This window comes from Oncorhynchus mykiss, chromosome 12 (genome assembly GCF_057628025.1).
Source record: "Oncorhynchus mykiss isolate SJ-2025 chromosome 12, ASM5762802v1, whole genome shotgun sequence".
NCBI lineage: Eukaryota > Metazoa > Chordata > Actinopteri > Salmoniformes > Salmonidae > Oncorhynchus > Oncorhynchus mykiss.
The window spans coordinates 51,804,079-51,823,849 of record NC_143033.1 but is presented as its reverse complement, the minus strand read 5'-3'; the positions used below and the strand labels follow the sequence as shown (position 1 = coordinate 51,823,849).

The 19,771-nt window shown below is 42.6% G+C and overlaps 1 protein-coding gene across 3 annotated transcripts in view; it reads left to right on the top strand.

The window, feature by feature from the left end:
* LOC110537737 (long-chain-fatty-acid--CoA ligase 6) overlaps nt 1-19,657 on the top strand; it is a 90,189-nt gene extending 70,532 nt beyond the window's left edge. For all 3 annotated transcript variants that reach the window (XM_021624090.3, XM_090192748.1, XM_021624089.3), the window contains 10 exons: nt 4,107-4,241; nt 4,358-4,492; nt 4,736-4,831; nt 4,994-5,066; nt 12,023-12,111; nt 13,319-13,435; nt 13,646-13,789; nt 16,769-16,870; nt 17,129-17,200; nt 17,340-19,657. In XM_021624090.3, coding sequence (XP_021479765.1) covers nt 4,107-4,241; nt 4,358-4,492; nt 4,736-4,831; nt 4,994-5,066; nt 12,023-12,111; nt 13,319-13,435; nt 13,646-13,789; nt 16,769-16,870; nt 17,129-17,200; nt 17,340-17,480 — 1,104 coding nt within the window. In that variant the 3' untranslated portion in view covers nt 17,481-19,657. The remainder of the gene's footprint in view (nt 1-4,106; nt 4,242-4,357; nt 4,493-4,735; nt 4,832-4,993; nt 5,067-12,022; nt 12,112-13,318; nt 13,436-13,645; nt 13,790-16,768; nt 16,871-17,128; nt 17,201-17,339) is intronic.
* The last annotated feature ends 114 nt before the right edge of the window (nt 19,658-19,771 follow it).

Here is a 19,771-nt window from a genome sequence, read left to right as displayed (position 1 = left end):
AGAAGGAACACCTCATGTTCTGTGTAGAACTCCGTGAGTAGGCTGTGCCTATGCTGTGATATTCCTAGGGCAGCAGGTGGCCCGGCGCTTAGAGCGTTGGGCAAGTAACCAAAAGGTCGCTGGATTAAATACCCGAGCTGACAAGGTGAAAAATCTGTCAATGTACACTTGAGCTAGGCACTTAACCATAATTGCTCCAGGGATGAAGTACTACTATGGTTGACCCTATAAAACAACACATTTCACTGCAGCTATCCGGTATACAGTGGGGCAAAAAAGTATTTAGTCAGCCACCAATTGTGCAAGTTCTCCCACTTAAAAAGATGAGAGAGGCCTGTAATTTTCATCATAGGTACACTTCAACTATGACAGACAAAATGAGAAAAAAAATTCAGAAAATCACATTGTAGGATTTTTATGAATTTATTTGCAAATTATGGTGGAAAATAAGTATTTGGTCACCTACAAATAAGCAAGATTTCTGGCTCTCACAGAACTGTAACTTCTTCTTTAAGAGGCTCCTCTGTCCTCCACTCGTTACCTGTATTAATGGCACCTGTTTGAACTTGTTATCAATATAAAAGACACCTGTCCACAACCTCAAACAGTCACACTCCAAACTCCACTGTGGCCAAGACCAAAGAGCTGTCAAAGGACACCAGAAACAAAATTGTAGACCTGCACCAGGCTGGGAAGACTCTGCCATAGGTAAGCAGCTTGGTTTGAAGAAATCAACTGTGGGGGCAATTATTAGGAAATGGAAGACATACAAGACCACTGATAATCTCCCTCGATCTGGGGCTCCACGCAAGATCTCACCTCGTGGGGTCAAAATGATCACAAGAACGGTGAGCAAAAATCCCAGAACCACATGGGGACCTAGTGAATGACCTGCAGAGAGCTGGGACCAAAGTAACAAAGCCTACCATCAGTAACACACTATGCCGCCAGGGACTCAAATCCTGCAGTGCCAGACGTGTCCCCCTGCTTAAGCCAGTACATGTCCAGGCCCGTCTGAAGTTTGCTAGAGAGCATTTGGATGATCCAGAAGAAGATTGGGAGAATGTCAAATGGTCAGAGGAAATCAAAATATAACTTTTTGGTAAAATCTCAACTCGTCGTGTTTCGAGGACAAAGAATGCTGAGTTGCAACCAAAGAACACCATACCTACTGTGAAGCATGGGGGTGGAAACATCATGCTTTGGGGCTGTTTTTCTGCAAAGGGACCAGGACGACTGATCCGTGTAAAGGAAAGAATGAATGGGGCCATGTATCGTGAGATTTTGAGTGAAAACCTCCTTCCATCAGCAATGGCATTGAAGAAGAAACGTGGCTGGGTCTTTCAGCATGACAAGGATTCCAAACACAACAAAGGAGTGGCTTTGTAAGAAGCATTTCAAGGCCCTGGAGTGGCCTAGCCAGTCTCCAGATCTCAACCCCATAGAAAATCTTTGGAGGGAGTTGAAAGTCCGTGTTGCCCAGCAACAGCCCCAAAACATCACTGCTTTAGAGGAGATCTGCATGGAGGAATGGGCCAAAATACCAGCAACAGTGCGTGAAAACCTTGTGAAGACTTACAGAAAACGTTTGACCTCTGTCATTGCCAACAAAGGGTATATAACAAAGTATTGAGATAAACTGTTGTTATTGACCAAATACTTATTTTCCACCATAATTTGCAAATAAATTCATAAAAAATCCTACAATGTGGTTTTCTGGATTTTCTTTTCTAATTTTGTCTGTCATAGTTGAAGTGTACCTATGATGACAATTACAGGCCTCTCTCATCTTTTTAAGTGGGAGAACTTGCACAATTGGTGGCTGACTAAATACTTTTATGCCCCACTGTATGTGACAATAAAACATTTAAACATGTATGCCACATGCAGTATTATGATACCTGCCAGGGTGCTGCAGTCCTATTATGCAAATCATGTCTGTCAACACAGAGAAGAAGAGAAAAGGCGGTCCCTGCAGAGCCTTTCCTCCAAAGTAGGAAATGCTCCAAAGATGGGATTGAATTAGGGTCATGGCTAGAAGGCAGTAGCAGGTTAGGAGAATTAACATAGCAGGTTAGGATAATTAGCTTAAGGTTAGAAAAGGGGTTAGGGTTAGCTAAAATGCTAAACATTTCCACTTTTGACGTTTATTTGACAAAAGCTGGATCCCTTCTAACCATGACCATGTATTAGGTCAGATCCACTTTTAACCAAATTTCTAATTGTTAAGAAACAGAGAAGAGTGAGGAGGTTATAAATGACTATCAGCCATTTGGTGTTTAGGAAGGATAAAAAGGTACTTCTAAAGTATATAAACAAATCTGAAACAACTCACACTATTCATTGGGCTATTCAATTGCTCTATTTAATTGCTCTGTTACCAAGTATAATGTTATAAAAAGAAATACATTCAGCATCACTCTGTCAAGGGAAATATACTGTACACGGAACAAAAATATAAACATGTAACATATAAACAAGTGTTTCATGTTTCATGAGCTGAAATAAAGGATCCCAGAAATGTTTCTTGCGCACAAGCTTATTTCTCTCAAATGTTGTGCACAAATTTGTTTACATCCCTGTCAGTGAGCATTTTTCCTTTGCCAAAATAATTCATCCACCTGACAGGTGTGGCATATCAATCATCTGATTAAACAGCATGATCATTACACAGGTGCAACTTGTGCTGGGGACAATAAAAGGCCACTCTAAAATGTGCAGTTTTGTCACACAACACAATGCCACAGATGTATTAGGTTTTGAGGGAGCGTGCAATTGGCATGTTGATTGCAGGAATGTCCACCAGAGCTGTTTCCACCGAATGTAATGTTAATTTCTCTACCATAAGCCACCCCCAACGTTGTTTCAGAGAATTTAGCAGTACGTCCAACCGGCCTCACAACTGCAAACCCTGTCTATGGCGTCGTGTGGATGAGCAGAGTGCCCCATGGTGGCCGTGGGGTTATGGTATGGGCAGGCATAAGCTACGGACAACGAACACAATTGCATTTTATTGATGGCAATTTGAATGCACAGAAATACCGTAACGAGATCCTGAGGCTCATTGTGAGGCCCATTTTTTTTAAAGGTATCTGTGACCAACAGATGCATATCTGTATTCCCAGTCATGTGAAATCCATAGATTAGTGGCCAATTAATTTATTTAAATTGACTGATTTCCTCATATGAACTAACTCAGTAAATACAATGAAATTGTTGCATGTTGCGTTTATAATATTCTACCTAACAAAAACATCTACATATATTTCAGGATGTTGCGCATTCCTGGAAATCATCAGAATTAATGTAAACATTACAGTTTTGAAAACATTGCTTATATGGTGTAAATTGAGCCTCAGGATTGGGTAAATTAAGCCACCTACACATTTCTGTACTGAATGAAATATTACCACTTCCTTTTTAAAACTGTCTATCTTTATTTTCCAAACACAATTCAACACAATCACAATCACTTTTTTTAGTCTTTTAATAATTCTTATAATCTTTTAACACAGGTTTAACAAACACTTTGTACTTTTTCTAATCACTTTTAGCATAGGCCAGGCCCTGTTGTTATCTCATATCCCAGCGATAATACCTTGCATTACACGTGGGAAAAAAACATTTCAGTTTTCTTAACTTGCCATATGCTTAACCATTGGCTCAATTTACCCTAAGACAAACATTTTGACTATATTAGCCCACACAGCTACAAGGATGCACTTTCATGCTAGATTTAGGACCTTATATTGAAGCTTATAGAGACCGCAACTGATGTATAGAACAATCTTAAAATGATCTACTTTGGTTTACTTACAAGCATCATTAAACCTCTAACACAATACATTCATTTGACTTGGTGAAAATGTTTTTAGGTCCTAACTTGCTTACTACGTTTTCCATGTGGTTTCTTCCTCCACAGACTCAAATGTGGTTTCCTAGAAACTAGGGTGGCTCTACTTATAGGGTGGCTCTACTTATAGGGTGGCTCTACTTATAGGGTGGCTCCCTTTGGCTCAACTTACACCACTCTCCCCAACTCTATGCAATAAGTGCTTTTTGAATCAAAGGTCACTGTTTTGTCTTCTTTCTCTCTAATTCCCCAGTCTGTGGTGTATTGTCATGGTGGCCGGATCGGCTTTTTCCAAGGTGACATCCGCCTGCTGTCTGATGACATGAAGGCCTTACGGCCCACCATCTTCCCTGTGGTGCCTCGATTGCTCAACCGCATGTACGACAAGGTGAGAGAACCACCTACCCACACATGTACACGCATAGACTCACACACCTCCCCACATTCTCCATATCTTATATCAACTCACCCTCTCTCTCGTGTGTGTGTGTGTGTGTTCCACAGATCTTCAGCCAGGCCAACACCCCATTAAAGCGCTGGCTGCTGAACTTTGCAGCCAAGAGAAAAGGGGCAGAGGTCAGCAGTGGGATCATCCGCATGGACAGCCTGTGGGATAAGATATTCTTCAGTAAGATACAGGTATCCACCTCACCTCCTCCTCTTGTCCTCTCCTTCCTATGAGTGGCCTGACACGGTTGATGTATGAATGGATGGATGGATGGACGGACGGATGTGAAGATTGATACATAGATGTGTGCTGTGTGTGTGTTCAGACAATAAAGGGGGAATATGCCCTGTGTATGCCCCCAGTGTGACCCTTTGGTTGGCAGAATCCACTGTTGTTGGAGTTTGGGTTGTGATAATATTGTGTCCTGTTGGTAGGCCAGCCTGGGTGGGAGGTTACGTATGATTGTAACTGGAGCTGCTCCGGCCTCCCCCACCGTACTGGGATTTCTCAGGGCAGCACTGGGTTGTCAGGTGAGTGACACACACACACACACACAAACATGTATTAGTGCTTAAACCCACACAGACACACACAAGAAGGCACACATACACAAACACATGAGCATGTGTGCACACAGACAAACCACACAAATCACACCCTCCTAACATGCTGTCTATCCTTGCTGGCTGTAGGTGTATGAGGCGTATGGTCAGACGGAGTGTACTGCTGGTTGTACTTTCACCACTCCTGGAGACTGGACCTCAGGTTAGTTTATATTCCCTCTCCTCTTCTTCTCCTGGTATTCTTGCTCACTGGCCTACAGTAGGGGTGTGTCCCAAACGGCTCCCTTCATATGCACTACGTTTGTCCAGGGCCCGATTCCCTATATAGTGCACTTCTTTTGACCAGGGCCCATAGGGCTCTGGTCAAAAGTAAAGCACTATATAGGGAATAAGGTGCCATTTGGGATGCATCCCATATTTCAAGGCACCCAACAAACCTTATAATATGGGATGCAGAGAGTTCCATGTAGTCATTTCTCCATTTAATACTGTGCGTTTCCCAGCCTCTGTTCTGGACCTGGGGACTGTGAAGAGACCTCTGGTTGCATGTCTTGTGTGGTACCGATGAGTGTCCGAACTGTGTGCCAACTGCTTGAACAGACAGTTCGGTACCTTCAACACATCAATACCTCACACAAAGACCAATAGTGATGCAGTCAATCTCTCCTCAACTTTGAGCCAGGAGAGACTGACATGCATGTTACTGACACTTTCCCTCCGTGTCTGGTCGACTGAGATGTCAAGAAGGCAGAGCAACGCCCTATCATGGACAGACCAATTCCCATTTTAGCAACCATTGAGTCGATATGTTTTGACTATGACAGCTTTCTATCTAGGGTTACACCTAGCAGTTTAGTCTCCTCAACTTGCTCAATAGCCACATCATTCAATAATGGATATAAACGAGGTTTAGCGTTGAGCGAGTGATTTGTCCCAGAAATTATGCATTTACTTTTTGAGATATTTTACACCAGCCTATTGCTAGTTACCCATTCTAAAACGGACTGGAGCTCTATGTTAAGTGTTTTAGTTGTTCATTTTATTGTTGCAGCCGACGTGTATACTGTTGAGTCGTCAGCGTACATAGACTCACAGGCTTTATTCCAGGTCAGTGGAAGGTCATTCGTAAAAACAGAAAACAATCATGTCCAAAGACGGCTGACCTGCGGTACACCACACTGAACGGAATTTACATGAGAGAGGCTTCCATTAAAGAAAACCCTCTGTGTTCTATTAGATAGGTAACCCTCAATAAGACAGAGGATGCAAATCCGTAACACCTACGTTTTTCAGCAATAGGTTATGATCAATGACATCAAAAGCTGCACTGAAATGTAACAAAACAGCTCCCACAATCTTCTTACAATCCATTTCTTTCAGCCAATCGTCAGTCATTTGTGTCAGTGCCGAGCATGTTGAAAGTCTGATGTTCATTTGTTTTCTATAAAATATAAACACCTTATCCTGCACCACTGGGCGAAAGTCTCCAATTTTACTATAGTGGAAACAAAATTACACAGAGATAACATGCTGCGTGTCGGGAACACATTATCGTATCGCCCGCCAGGAGATAGTGTTATTAGTCAGAGTGACATGCTTTCAGCCTCACACAACCGTTGAGGTTTGATGTTTTCGGCTCTGTGGCTATGGGATGCAGGGGTCCCCTTTCTGCAGCGTGCTGCTCAGATGCCCAAATAGGACCACAACCATTTCCCCTCTGTAACGTGTGAGAACAGGGGTGACGGGTCGGTAGACTTGACCAGATTTGGTTCAAAGGCCTGTGGATCACATCCAGTATTTACCCACGCAACCTGTTGTTGTTCTGTGTTTTACAACAGGTTCGTAGTTGCAGCATGATAACGTACACACTTTATTATCTCGGTGAAACAGCCACGGCCAAAGGTCACACTGGGAAAGTAATGAGCTGCAGTTACTTGTGGTTTAATGGTTGTTAAAGGAACTGAAACACCTAACCCAGACATCAACCCATTAAATCCTCTGTGCGTCCCAAACGGCACCGTGTTCCCTATATAGTGCACTACTTTAAACCATGCACTATATAGGGAACAGGGAGCCATTTCCGAACGCAGGCGTCAATCCTCTCCTGTCTGCCTCTTATTATTTCACGAGGCAGAACTTGCTGTTGCGGTTACCAGCAGATAGGTCCTTTCTTCACAGGGCAGGAGTGGATCATGTTATTCAAAAAGCCAATCAGTTCACGCTCATAATAAGGCCCTGTGCTCTTACAGTACCTAATCAGTGGGCTAGCTCAGTGTTAGTTTGGATCAGGAAGTATTGCCTATTTCCACAAAATATTGTCGTGGCTCATATGCACATTGTAAGTTGTAAAAGTAATATAGCTCGTGTCCCATCCATCAACATGTGAAAGTGGTACGTTGATGTTGGGCTTTGGTGCTGAAGCAAGTTAACTCACTGCTCCCCGGGCGCCGAAGACGTGGATGTCGATTAAGGCAACCACCTTACCTCTCTGATGCAGAGGGGTTGGGTTAAATGCGGAAGACACATTTCAGTTGAATGCATTCAGTTGTACAACTGACTAGTTATCTCTTTCCCAATTAGGGAGAAAACTCTTCAACTGGTGATGCTAACGAAAGGGCAGACTATACAGGGTGAGGGGTACTGTGGTCAATGTCTCCACCTAGTGGTAAAATACAGAAAAGAAAACAGTAAAACAATTGGAAGGGGAGCATGTTTCAACTGCAGTAAATATAATTGATGTAAAACCACTACTATAGAAAATTAGGTTTTGAGGGGGGAAAAATTACAGTTAAATAAAACTAGGGAGAACATCAAAAGCAAAAAGGACTAACTGGTTCTAACAATAGTGTGCGAGTGAGCTTTTCTCATGAATGTATATGAAGTACAAATGGCTCCAATAGCCAAAGTATCACTTTGTTTAAGGGGGGGGGGGGGGGGGGGTTAAGACCTCTGGGGACTAAAGTATCTAAGGGATTGATCCAGAACATCTCTCTGAGCTGTCGGTGTTTGTCAACGTCGCAACAGCGTTTGTTTTTGCTAACTCATTCAATTCCAAAATAACTCACAAGGTGAGTGTCCTCTCTTTTTTAAACAGAGGGACACTGGGCTGTTGAGGTCATCACTTCGAATGGCACTTCGGCGCTCACACATTCTAGTGCGTAACTTCCTTGAGGTCTCGCCTTACGTTAAATAAGTTGCACAGGCAGCAAACCACATAGATCACACTGCGAGAATTGCAGTTGATGGTACCTTTGAATTTGGGGTCACGATCCGATCTGGGGTGCAGGAAACATCATACATTTGGTGTTACTGGCATTGGGTACAATTGCCACAAGTGTAGTTGCTGGGAGGAATAGGCAGGATGCTGGTCTTGTTTGCGCTTTGGCTGACATCAGATCGGACAACATTGTCTTAAATGTTTTTAGCGCTATGTCAAGCAGCGTGGGAGGCTGCTGAAATGTATTGCCTAGAGCTGGGTCTAAGCAGAGAATATGCCAACATTTTTTGATGATGCCTAGGAGTTCTGGACTTTGCTCAGTGTAGGTAGTGACCATTTGGATGGAGGATCTAGCTCTTGGGCTTGCTCAGTAGCTGTGCTATAGGAATTTACACGAGTTTACTTGGTTTAACCATGTGTGATTGTAGCCCTTTGCTCTAAATCTGTAATCTTCTGTCGAATGCACTTTGACGGAAGCAGAAGCTCTGACCCTATGTTGTTAACTTTGAGCATGGAGGAAGTTGTTTGTCGGTGCTCGTTCTAAATAGATGAGGGAGGTACCGGTTTTGGCGACGCCTACGTCCAGGAAGTCCAGACCTCCCACGCAGGTGTCCTGTAGAGAAATTCAGAAATTGATGAAAGGACACCAGGAAGTGTAGGTTACCCTTGTAGACAACAAACATGTAATCAATGTAGCATTTCCAAACAACCAGGCTCTCTCGTTTAGAATTAACTTTTTTCCACTTATCCGAGGTGCAGTTTAGTGAAGTTGGTTGCCATCCTTGTGCCTATGGCAGTCCTGCTACACTGAAGGAAGTAGGCATCGTCAAACTTCAAGTAGTATTTGGTGACCATCAACCTCATGGGTTCAGCTAGGAAAGAAGAGGGTGGCTTGGGTTCTCATGTCAAGGAAATGGACAGCGTTCAATTCCTAGTTCATAAGGAATGACGGTGTACAGAGTACTGAACGTCAAAAGACACGTAGAAACACTGTTCTGTTATCCCAATCAGTCAGTCAATAGTTTTAGAAAGTCACCGGTGTCTTTGAGATAAGATGGCAGATTTGAGACAATGGGTTTCAGGTGGTTGACAGAGTGAGCTATTCTAAATTAGGCTCCCAATCCCTGACATGATGGGTCTGCCCAGAGGGTTATCCGTGTTCTTGTGTAGCTTAGGCACCATGTAAACTCAGCAAAAAAAGAAACATTGTTTTTTTCAGGACCCTGTCTTTCAAAGATAATTTGTAAAAATTCAAATAACTTCACAGATCTTCATTGTAAAGGGTTTAAATGCTGTTTCCCATACTTGTTCAATGAAGCATAAACAACTAATGAACCTGTTAAGACACTAACAGCTAGGCTTCCCGGGTGGCGCAGTGGTTAAGGGCGCTGTACTGCAGCGCCAGCTGTGCCATCAGAGTCCCTGGGTTCGCGCCCAGGCTCTGTCGTAACCGGCCGCTACCGGGAGGTCCATGGGGCGACGCACAATTGGCCTAGCGTCGTCCGGGTTAGGGAGGGATTGGTTGGTAGGGATCTCCTTGTCTCATCGCGCACCAGCGACTCCTGTGGCGGGCTGGGCGCAGTGCCAAGGTTGCCAGGTGCACATTGGTGCGGCTGGCTTCCGGGTTGGATGCGCGCTGTGTTAAGAAGCAGTACGGCTGGTTGGGTTGTGTATCGGAGGACGCATGACAGGACGCAGCCTTCGTCTCTCCCGAGCCCGTACGGGAGTTGTAGCAATGAGACAAGATAGTAGCTACTACAACAATTGGATACCACGAAATTGGGGAGAAAAGGGGGTACAATTCAAAAAATAAAAATAAATAAAAAAATAGACACTAACAGCTTAGGCAATTAAGGTCACTGTTATGAAAACTTAGGACACTAAAGAGGCCTTTCTACTGACTCTGAAAAACACCAAAAGAAAGATGCCCAGGGTCCCTACTCATCTGTGTGAACGTGCCTTAGGCATGCTGCAAGGAGGACTGCAGATGTGGCCAGGGTAATAAATTGCAATGTCCGTACTGTGAGAGAGACAGCTGATCATCCTCGCAGTGGCAGACCATGTGTAACAACACCTGTACAGGATTGGTACATCCGAACATCACACCTGTGGGGCAGCACAAGGCAACAACTGCCCGAGTTACACCAGGAATGCACAATCCCTCCATCAGTGTCCGCAATAGGCTGAGAGAGGCTGGACTGAGGGTTTGTAGACCCAGGATTGAGGGTTTGTAAGGCAGGTCCTCACCAGACATCACCGGCAACGACGTCGCCTATGGGCACAAACCCACCGTCGCTGGACCAGACAGGACTGGCAAAAAGTGCTCTTCACACTGACAAGTCGCAGTTTTGTCTCACCAGGGGTGATTCACGTTTATCGTCGAAGGAATGAGCGTTACACTGAGGCCTGTACTCTGGAGCGGGACCGATTTGGAGGTGGAGGGTCCGTCATGGTCTGGGATGGACTGAGCTTGTTGTCATTGCAGGGGCAATCTCAACACTGTGCGTTCCCTTGGAAGACAACCTCCTCCCTCATGTGGTACCCTTCCTGCGGCTCATCCTGACATGACCCTCCAGCATGACAATGCCACCAGCCATACTGCTCGTTCTGTACGTGATTTCCTGCAAGACAGGAATGTCAGTGTTCTGCCATGGCCAGCGAAGAGCTCGGATCTCAATCCCATTGAGCACGTCTGGGACCTGTTGGATCGGAGGGCTCGGGCCATTCCCCCCAGAAATGTCCGGGAAATTGCAGGTGCCTTGGTGGAAGAGTGGGGTAACATCTCACAGCAAGAACTGGCAAATCTGGTGCAGTCCATGAGGAGGAGATGCACTGCAGTACTTAATGCTGCTGGTGGCGACACCAGATACTGACTGTTACTTTAGATTTTGACCCCCCCCCCCCCTTTGTTCAGGGACACATTATTACATTTCTGTTAGACAGATGTCTGTGGAACTTGTTCAGTTTATGTCTCAGTTGTTGAATCTTGTTATGTTCATACAAATATTTACATATGTAATGTTTGCTGAAAATAAACACAGTTGACAGTGTGAGGACGTTTCATTTTTTTTGCTAAGTTTAGAACAGGCCGTGTGAGGTTGTGTTGGAAATACCTTAACACTCGTACTTTTTCATTTTTTTAAATCTATGATTTTGTGATTGAATGCTTCCTCCAATGTCTCTGATCTGTTCATTGTAGGTGGAGTCAGAGGGAAGTGGCATGTAGAAGTTTCAGTCTGATTGAGCCTCACTTCTCAACAAAAAAAACTCCTGTAATCTGATTGTTCTGAAAAATGTCTGAAGGTCTACAGAGATGAAGTCATTAATGGGAACAAAAGACGAACCTCGATTCAGGAGGGATACTTCCGATGGTTCAAGATGCTTTAGGGAAAGGTTGACTATTTGGCTTTTTGTTTGTGTAGTGTTGTACCGGTGCGCAATTTCATTTCCTCCTTGTTTTTCTGGTCTCATCTCATCCGCCTGTCCATTGGTTCACTGTGAATTGTGTTGTTCACCCGATTTGTTGTTCCATTGGCATCTGTAGTTCAGTGTCTGCTGTACTAGAGGTGGTTACTAGAGTTTGCGGGGTGCATGGAACAACACAGAGTTACACATGGTATAAACAAGCGTACAGTCAATAACACAATAGAAAAAAAGAACGTCTATATACAGTGTGTGCAAATGGCGCTAGGCCCTCCGTGGAATGAGTTTGACACTTGTGTGTTAGGTTTTGGAAAATGAAGAAGACGGCTACGTTTTTGTATTTTCAGCTATATGTATGCTTTTTGGGGGCATTATACTGTAATGCATAATTTTTGGTGGCAGCTAGTTTACTGAGTAATGTAACTTGAATCAAACAAATGAAGACATCAATTAGTGCTGTCTGTAAACTCAAAAAATGTTTTGCTCATATTTGTGCTTGTTTTGTTGCCTAACTCTAGGTCATGTGGGGGCACCACTGCCATGTAACCTCATCAAGCTGGTGGATGTGGCTGAAAAGAACTACTTTGCTGCCAAAGGAGAAGGAGAGGTGAGTTGAATGAAAGGTCAAGGATATTTTTTGTTGTTGATCATCTGTACTTGAACAGGGTCACAGACAGTTGGTCATTGAGGCTATAGTGGGTATCATAATTATTCACCCCCCCATGGATTTGCTGTCATTTTGTTCAGTGACAGTAGGATTCAAATGGATTTGGTTGTGATTTTTTGTTGTTGATGTTGTAATAAACCTACACAAAGTACTCAATGTCAAAGTGAAAAGAAAATTCTACAAATGTTAACAAACTAAGACAAATGTAATGACTAAAATATAGTTGCAAAAGTGTTCACCCTTTTTGTTTGGGTAAGACTTTATTATTTCAGGAGTAGAATTTTGCTTAACAAATCACAAAATAAGACTCCCTCTGTGTGAAATAATAGGGGTTGACATGATTTTTGATTCTATCCCTTCCTCTGTCCTCCATGTGTACATACAACGTACTGTCCCTAAGGTCCCTCAGTGAAGTATTGAATTTCAACTACAAAGACCAGGGAGCTTTTCAAAAGCCTCATAAAGAAGGGCAGTGATGGGTAACCATAACATATCAGACATTGAATATCTCTTTTTAAGAATGGTCAAGTTAATAATTATGCCATGGATGGTGTATTAAACCACCCAGACACAACACATATGCAATCATCCTCCTGATCTGCTGCAGGAAAGAAGGATGTCAGGGATGTCACCTTGAGGCCAATTGGTGAATTTAAAAAAAACTGCTACAGAGTTCAATGGCTGTGAAGGAAGAACTGAGGGTGGATTAACAACATTGTAGTCCACAATAATTGCCTAAATGACAGAGTGAAAAGAATGAAAATGTACAGAGTAACAAATATTCCAAAACATGCATCCTGTATGACAGAAGGCACTAAAGTAATACTGAAGAAGGGAGAGAAAAGGAATACACTTTTTGGCCTTAATGCAAAGCCTTAGGTGTGGGGCAAATCCAACACAACCCATCAATGAGTAACTCCCTCCTTATTGTCAAGCATAGTGGGGGATAAATTCATTTCAATCCTGCTTTGAAACGCAACAAAATGTGAAACAATGCAATGGGGGTGAATACTTCTGATAGCCACTGTATGTACAATATGTTAGCATTAGTCAAAATGATAGTTGGGTGCTGAACATATTCTCCTTAATTATCACTTTGTTTTTCTCTCTCTCTCTCCCTCCCTCCCTCCCTCCAATCATCCATTAGGTGTGTGTGAAAGGGCCCAATGTTTTTAAGGGCTACCTTAAAGACCCAGGGAGGACGGCTGAAACGCTAGACACAGACGGTTGGCTCCACACAGGAGACATAGGGAAATGGTTACCTGTACGTACACCCGCTTGTCTATGACCCTTCACTTGCAAAGACAATTCCTCAAACATCTCTTTGCCATCCTTGTACAATATTCTATTTGATCCACAAGTATCTCTGTTAAAATGTAAGGTATGAGCGTATTTCAAGACAGGATTCAGACCTGTTTCCCACTATCTCCTTATGACGTCTGCCCTCTTCTCTCCTGTCCCCTACACTCCTCAGAACGGTACACTAAAGATCATTGACCGGAAGAAGCACATCTTTAAGCTGGCCCAGGGAGAGTACATCTCCCCTGAGAAGATAGAGAACATTTACATCCGCTGTGAGCCTGTGACCCAGCTCTACGTCCATGGTGACAGTCTACAGGTGAACTAACCTACCTCCCTAACCACCTCTCTTCCTTATCACATCACAGCACGTGGTTTCGTTGCTTGAGCATTATGAGAGATGGTCACTGGACCCAGAACCACCTGAGGATACCTAGACGTCTCTGTGTCCAGACTGTACCCCTGTGCTCTAAACCAAACCCATGCAGTTTTAGTTTTTCTGTTTGTTGCCAAAGGACATAGATAATCATGTCAAGCCAATTCATTATATATGTCGCTCAATTTGTTTATAAACCACTTATCCAGTCAAGTCAGTAGTGGATTTTCTTAATACCACAGTATATGCTTGCCACTGTTTATGTACAGCTAGTTTCATAGAGACACAGACTTACTTAGGTCCATACTGTAGCTCCTTTGGGAGCATTGGTCATCGACGACTTGAACACACCCAGTTCTAGTCAGTCTTCACCAGCTCATTCCCTCCTGTGATGTTTGTGTGTGTGTGTGTGTGTGTGTGTGTGTGTGTGTGTGTGTGTGTGTGTGTGTGTGTGTGTGTGTGTGTGTGTGTGTGTGTGTGTGTGTGTGTGTGTGTGTGTGTGTGTGTGTGCATAGAGAGATGTATGTATGAAAATGGAGTCACAGGAGAATTTCCATAATCCAGAAGAAAAAAAACATATACAATTATATATACACTACCGTTCTAAAGTTTGGGGTCACTTAGAAATGTTTGAAAGAAAAGCACTTTTCTGTCCATTAAAATAACATCAAATTGATCAGAAATAGAGTGTAGACATTGTTAATATTGTAAATGACTATTGTAGCTGGAAACTTCTGATTTGTATTTTATGGAATATCTACATAGGTGTACAGAGGCCCATTATCAGCAACCATCTCTCCAGTGTTCCAATGGCACGTTGTGTTAGCTAATCCAAGTTTATAATTTTAAAAGGCTAATTGATCATTAGACAACCCTTTTGAAATTATGTTAGCACAGCTGAAAACTGTTGTTTTGTTTAAAGAAGCAATGAAACTGGCATTTAGACTAGTTGAGTATCTGGAGCATCAGCATTCGTGGGTTCAATTACAGGCTCAAAATGGCCAGAAACAAAGCAGTTTCTTCTGAAACTCGTCAGTCTATGAAGGCTATTCCATGCGAGAAATTGCCAAGAAACTGAAGATGTCATACAACGCTGTGAACTACTCCCTTCACAGAACAGCGCAAACTGGCCCTAACCAGAATATAAAGAGGAGTGTGAGGCCCCGGTGCAAAATAAATCACTATTTATAACCTTGTCAACCTCTTGACTATATTTCCTATTCATTTTGCAACTCATTTCATGTATGTTTTTCAAAGAAAACAAGGACATTTCTACGTGACCCCAAACTTTTGAACGGTAGTGAATGTTTGGACACACCTACTCATTCAAGGGTTTTTCTTTATTTTTATGATTTTCTACATTGCAGAATAATAGTGAAGACATAGAATAATGTAGTAACCAAAAAAGTTTAAAAAATTAAAATAGATTTTATATTTGAGATTCTTCGAAGTAGCCACCCTTTGCCTTGATGACAGCTTTGCACACTCTTGGCATTCTCTCAACCAGCTTAATGAGGTGGTCACCTGGAAGGCCTTTGAATGAACAGATGTGCCTTGTTAAAAGTTAATTTGTGGAATTTATTTCCTTAATGAGCTTGAGACAATCAGTTGTGTTGTGACAAGGTACAGGTGGTATACAGAAGATAGCCCTATTTGGTAAAAGACCAATTCCATACTATGGCAAGAACAGCTCAAATAAGCAAACAAAAACGACAGTCCATCATTACTTTAAGACAACGTTTCTTCAAGTGCAGTATCAAAAACCATCAAGCACTATGATGAAATTGGGTCTCATGAGGACCGCCACAGGAAAGGAAGACCCAGAGTTACCTCTGCTGCAGAGGATATGTTCATTAGAGTTAACTGCACCTCAGATTGTAGCCCAAATAAATGCTTCACAGAGTTCAAGTAACAGACACATCTCAACAACTGTTCAGAGGAGACTGCGTGAGTCAGGCCTTCATGGTCGAATTACTGCAGAGAAACCACTACTAAAGGACACCATTAAGAAGAGACTTGCTTGGCGCAAGAAACACGAGCAATGGACATTAGACCGGTGGAAATCTATCGTTTGGTCTGATGAGTCCAAATTTTGGGTTGCAACCGCCGTGTCTTTGTGAGACGCAGAGAAGGTGAACGGATGATCTCTGCACGTGTGGTTCCCACCATGAGGCATGGAGGAGGAGGTGTGATGGTGTGGGGGTGCTTTGCTATTGACACTGTCTGTGACTTATTTAGAATTCAAGGCACACTCAACCAGCATGGCTACCACAGAATTCTGCAGCGATATGCCATCCTGTCTGGTTTGAAATTAGTCCCACTATCATTTGTTTTTCGTCAGGACAATGACCCAACACACCTCTCCTGGCCTCCACAATCACCAGACCTCAACCCAATTGAGATGGTTTGGGATGAGTTGGAGCCCAGAATATAGGAAAAGCACCCAACAAGTGCTCAGCATATGTGGGAACTCTTTCAAGACTGTTGGAAATGCATTCTAGGTGAAGCTGGTTGAGAGAATGCCAAGAGTGTGCAACGCTGTCATCAAGGCAAAGGGTGGCTACTTTGAAGAATCTAAAATATATTTTAACTTTTCTCTCAACCACCACTAAAATTATAATTGCTAGCCTTTCCTTTGAGTTTGAGTCAAAACCTTTTTGGTTACTGCTAACTTTTTTTGCTTACTACATGATTCTATATGTGTTATTTCATTGTTTTGATGTCTTCTCTATTATCCTACAAAGTAGAAAATAGTAAAAAAATTAAGAAAAACCCTTGAATGAGTAAATTATGTAAAAAGGGCTTTATAAAAACATTTGATTGATAGGTGTGTCCACACTTTTGACTAGTTCTGTATATATTTATTTTCTCCCCTTTCTAACTTCTAATGTTCATATACTATATGGTCTGTTACTCTTCCAGTCCTGTCTGGTTGCCATAGTTGTTCCTGACCCAGAGACAATGCCTGCTTGGGCCCTGAAGAAAGGCATGGAGGGGAGCTATCGGGACCTCTGTAAAAATACTGTATGTGATTTTAAATTAGTCTACATTCAATGGTGTGTTTGTTCCATTTGTTGCCATGATGAAAGGTGTCAACTATGTGTTATGTGAAATAAGAAATAGCCCTAGATTCTCAGTAAACTGATTAAACAAAATGAAAGGGTGCCCTGTTGAACACCTTTTTGTTAAGAGTTGGGCCCTTTGTTGAATAGGTTGGCACAACATACGGTATCATCTTCGAGAGTCATAGTGTGGTGGTGGTGTGTCTCTGTTTGTGTAAAGGTCCTGAAGAAAGCCATCATGGAAGACTTGCAACGACTGGGCAAGGCGAGCGGCCTCCACTCGTTTGAGCAGGTGGGTGTGTCAATTGTGAGGTGTTCATTGGTGGGAGCAACTGACACTCCGTTTTAACAAATGACAAGTATCTGAAAGAGAACTTGATGATGACACAGGATCCTATCTACATTTTATAATGTCTTCATTCTCTCCTAAGGTGAAAAACATCTACGTCCACAATGAGCTATTCTCGATACAGAATGGCCTGTTGACTCCGACACTAAAAGCAAAGAGACCTGAGCTGAGGGAGTTTTTCAAGGGGAAGATTGAAGACCTGTACGAAAACATCTCCATGTGAAACACCACCACAAACTAAAAGCCTGGTTCTCAGCAACAATCACTCCACATTCACATTTACCCTTCACTCCACTTCACCCCTATGAAACCACAACAACAGACTCAAATCAGTCAAACAAGTTACTGACTGTGGTTCAGGAAGGAATAATCGATTTCTCTTTTGACGCCCGCTGACCGAGTGTTGCCCGCTGCCCCACGGCAGCCAATGTAGATCTTCAACCAAATCAGCCTCCTCTCCATCTAGAAACGGCAGCAACAGACAGTCAACATAGCCTGCACGTTCCTCTTTCCTTTGTAGGCCTATCAAAACATAACTTAAAGATTGCATCAGTTTTTTTCCCGACATGATGTGCTCAGAGTTTGCCTGGTAAGAACATACATACATGGGCTAAGGGCAGTGCATGCAGTGTGCTCTGCATTGTTGGGACTATTGTTACATGATACTTCAAAATTTGTCCTGGGATTTTCTGGCCGTCGACAGTCAAACTGTAAGGCTTTCTCATGTAGTCGATATCGACAAGCTCCACCCATTTGACGGAGGTTAGAACAAAATGGACAGTGACATTTTGAGTTTACATAGTACAAATGTATAGGCTTTGGAGTTCATTTTGGTCGCAAAGTATCACTATGTAGATGTAGATGTAAGCATATGAATGGATTTTGTTTTTTTGTGCGTGTAGTGAGATTAATTGTAACTTTTATTGAATTTTCTGTCATATGGAATCATCACCATATCCTTGTATTGAATGAGTGCATCAATAGGGATTAGGGGTGGGGATGGGGCAGAGAAAAATCTAATAAATTCTGGAATTATGTATTTATTTATTTATTTTCCATGTCAAGCGATGCTGAATCAAACTAAAACAGGATTACCTTTGCATTGCAACACTGACTCATTTGGCTGGGCGATATAGACAAAGTGTTAGCTATGATCACGATAGTGATAAAGGGTCATATGAGCATGCCCATGGTTGGACAGGTGGCACAGTCTCCATAGAAGTGTTCAGCCTGTGCTTTTGGAGTCTATTGAGCTTTACACAGTTAGCGTGGCTGTGTGATTGGTTGAAGTTTACTATGGCACAACAAAAGTCTACGTCGAGCTAGCAGATGCTAGTGCCTGCTTCTTGTCAGCAGCCAACAACCACAATGTGGAACGCTGAAGGTCTATAGGGTATATTTTCTTCAAGTACCTCAGATGATGTTTCATCATCATATTTGATGTCTGATTTTAGTGGGGGAAAGGCTGCACTTACAGAGCCTCTGAAATATGTTTGTGGGCAGTAGAACCTCACGTTGTCTTTTACAGCTAACCAATTAACCTCCATATCGAAGTTGCATGGGGGTAAGGGTTTCGACTCAAGCTCAAAGGAATGGCTAGCAATTGTCATTTTACTGGGTTTTTAGTGAACTGAGGCCTGAAGACTAGCCCACAAAGTACATGCCTACATGATTTAGCTCTGCAGGCTAACACAGTGTTGTGACACAGTCAGCCAGGGCTCAAATCATAGCGTCCTTCACACAGATTAATATAATGAATTTGCAACATCCAGCTCATTTTATTTGGTAAAACACTATTTAATTTTTTTTACACCGTGTCAAAAACAAATACTTGATTTAAGCCCTTGGCTCCTATAAGGACCATAGGCCGTTGATGGTAATCCTCGTCCATCTCACTTATTTTGGGGCAAGTTTTTCAAGTTTGCACCAGTTGAGGCCGCTCTCAGTCATTTCTGCCTGGACAAATACACCTGTCACGTAAATATCTAACCAGAATTTATTTTTTATTTTTAATCCTGAGTCACAATCACAAGTCTCTGCTTACCAACAAGCTGTTCAGAGGATAACATGAATCCACTTCACAGATGTGATTGACATATGTAGGGGAGAGTATGAGGATTGTGTACATTGCATCTGGCAGAACAAGCATGCTTGTACAGCACTTTTGTAAATTAATGTAAAGGATAAAAGGTAAACCATTTTTCTTTGCATGTGAAACCATGGGACTGGTGAGGAATCAATAGAAAATGTATAGTCAAATTCCAACTGATGAATGTAAACAGGGCAGAATATAAATAATCATGTAGTATGTTTAAAAAATATATAAATAATAGTATGTTTTATAGTAAAGCTAAATGATGGGCAGGAGAGGAATAAAGCTGTACATGTTGGATATTTGAATACTCCGTGTTTTTCCTTCTTTGACTGATGACATGACTCCAGGTGAGGTCATGTTTCAAACCTGGTACAGCGTTAGGACAGATAGAACAATGAGTTAGTTATAAAATGGGGTGA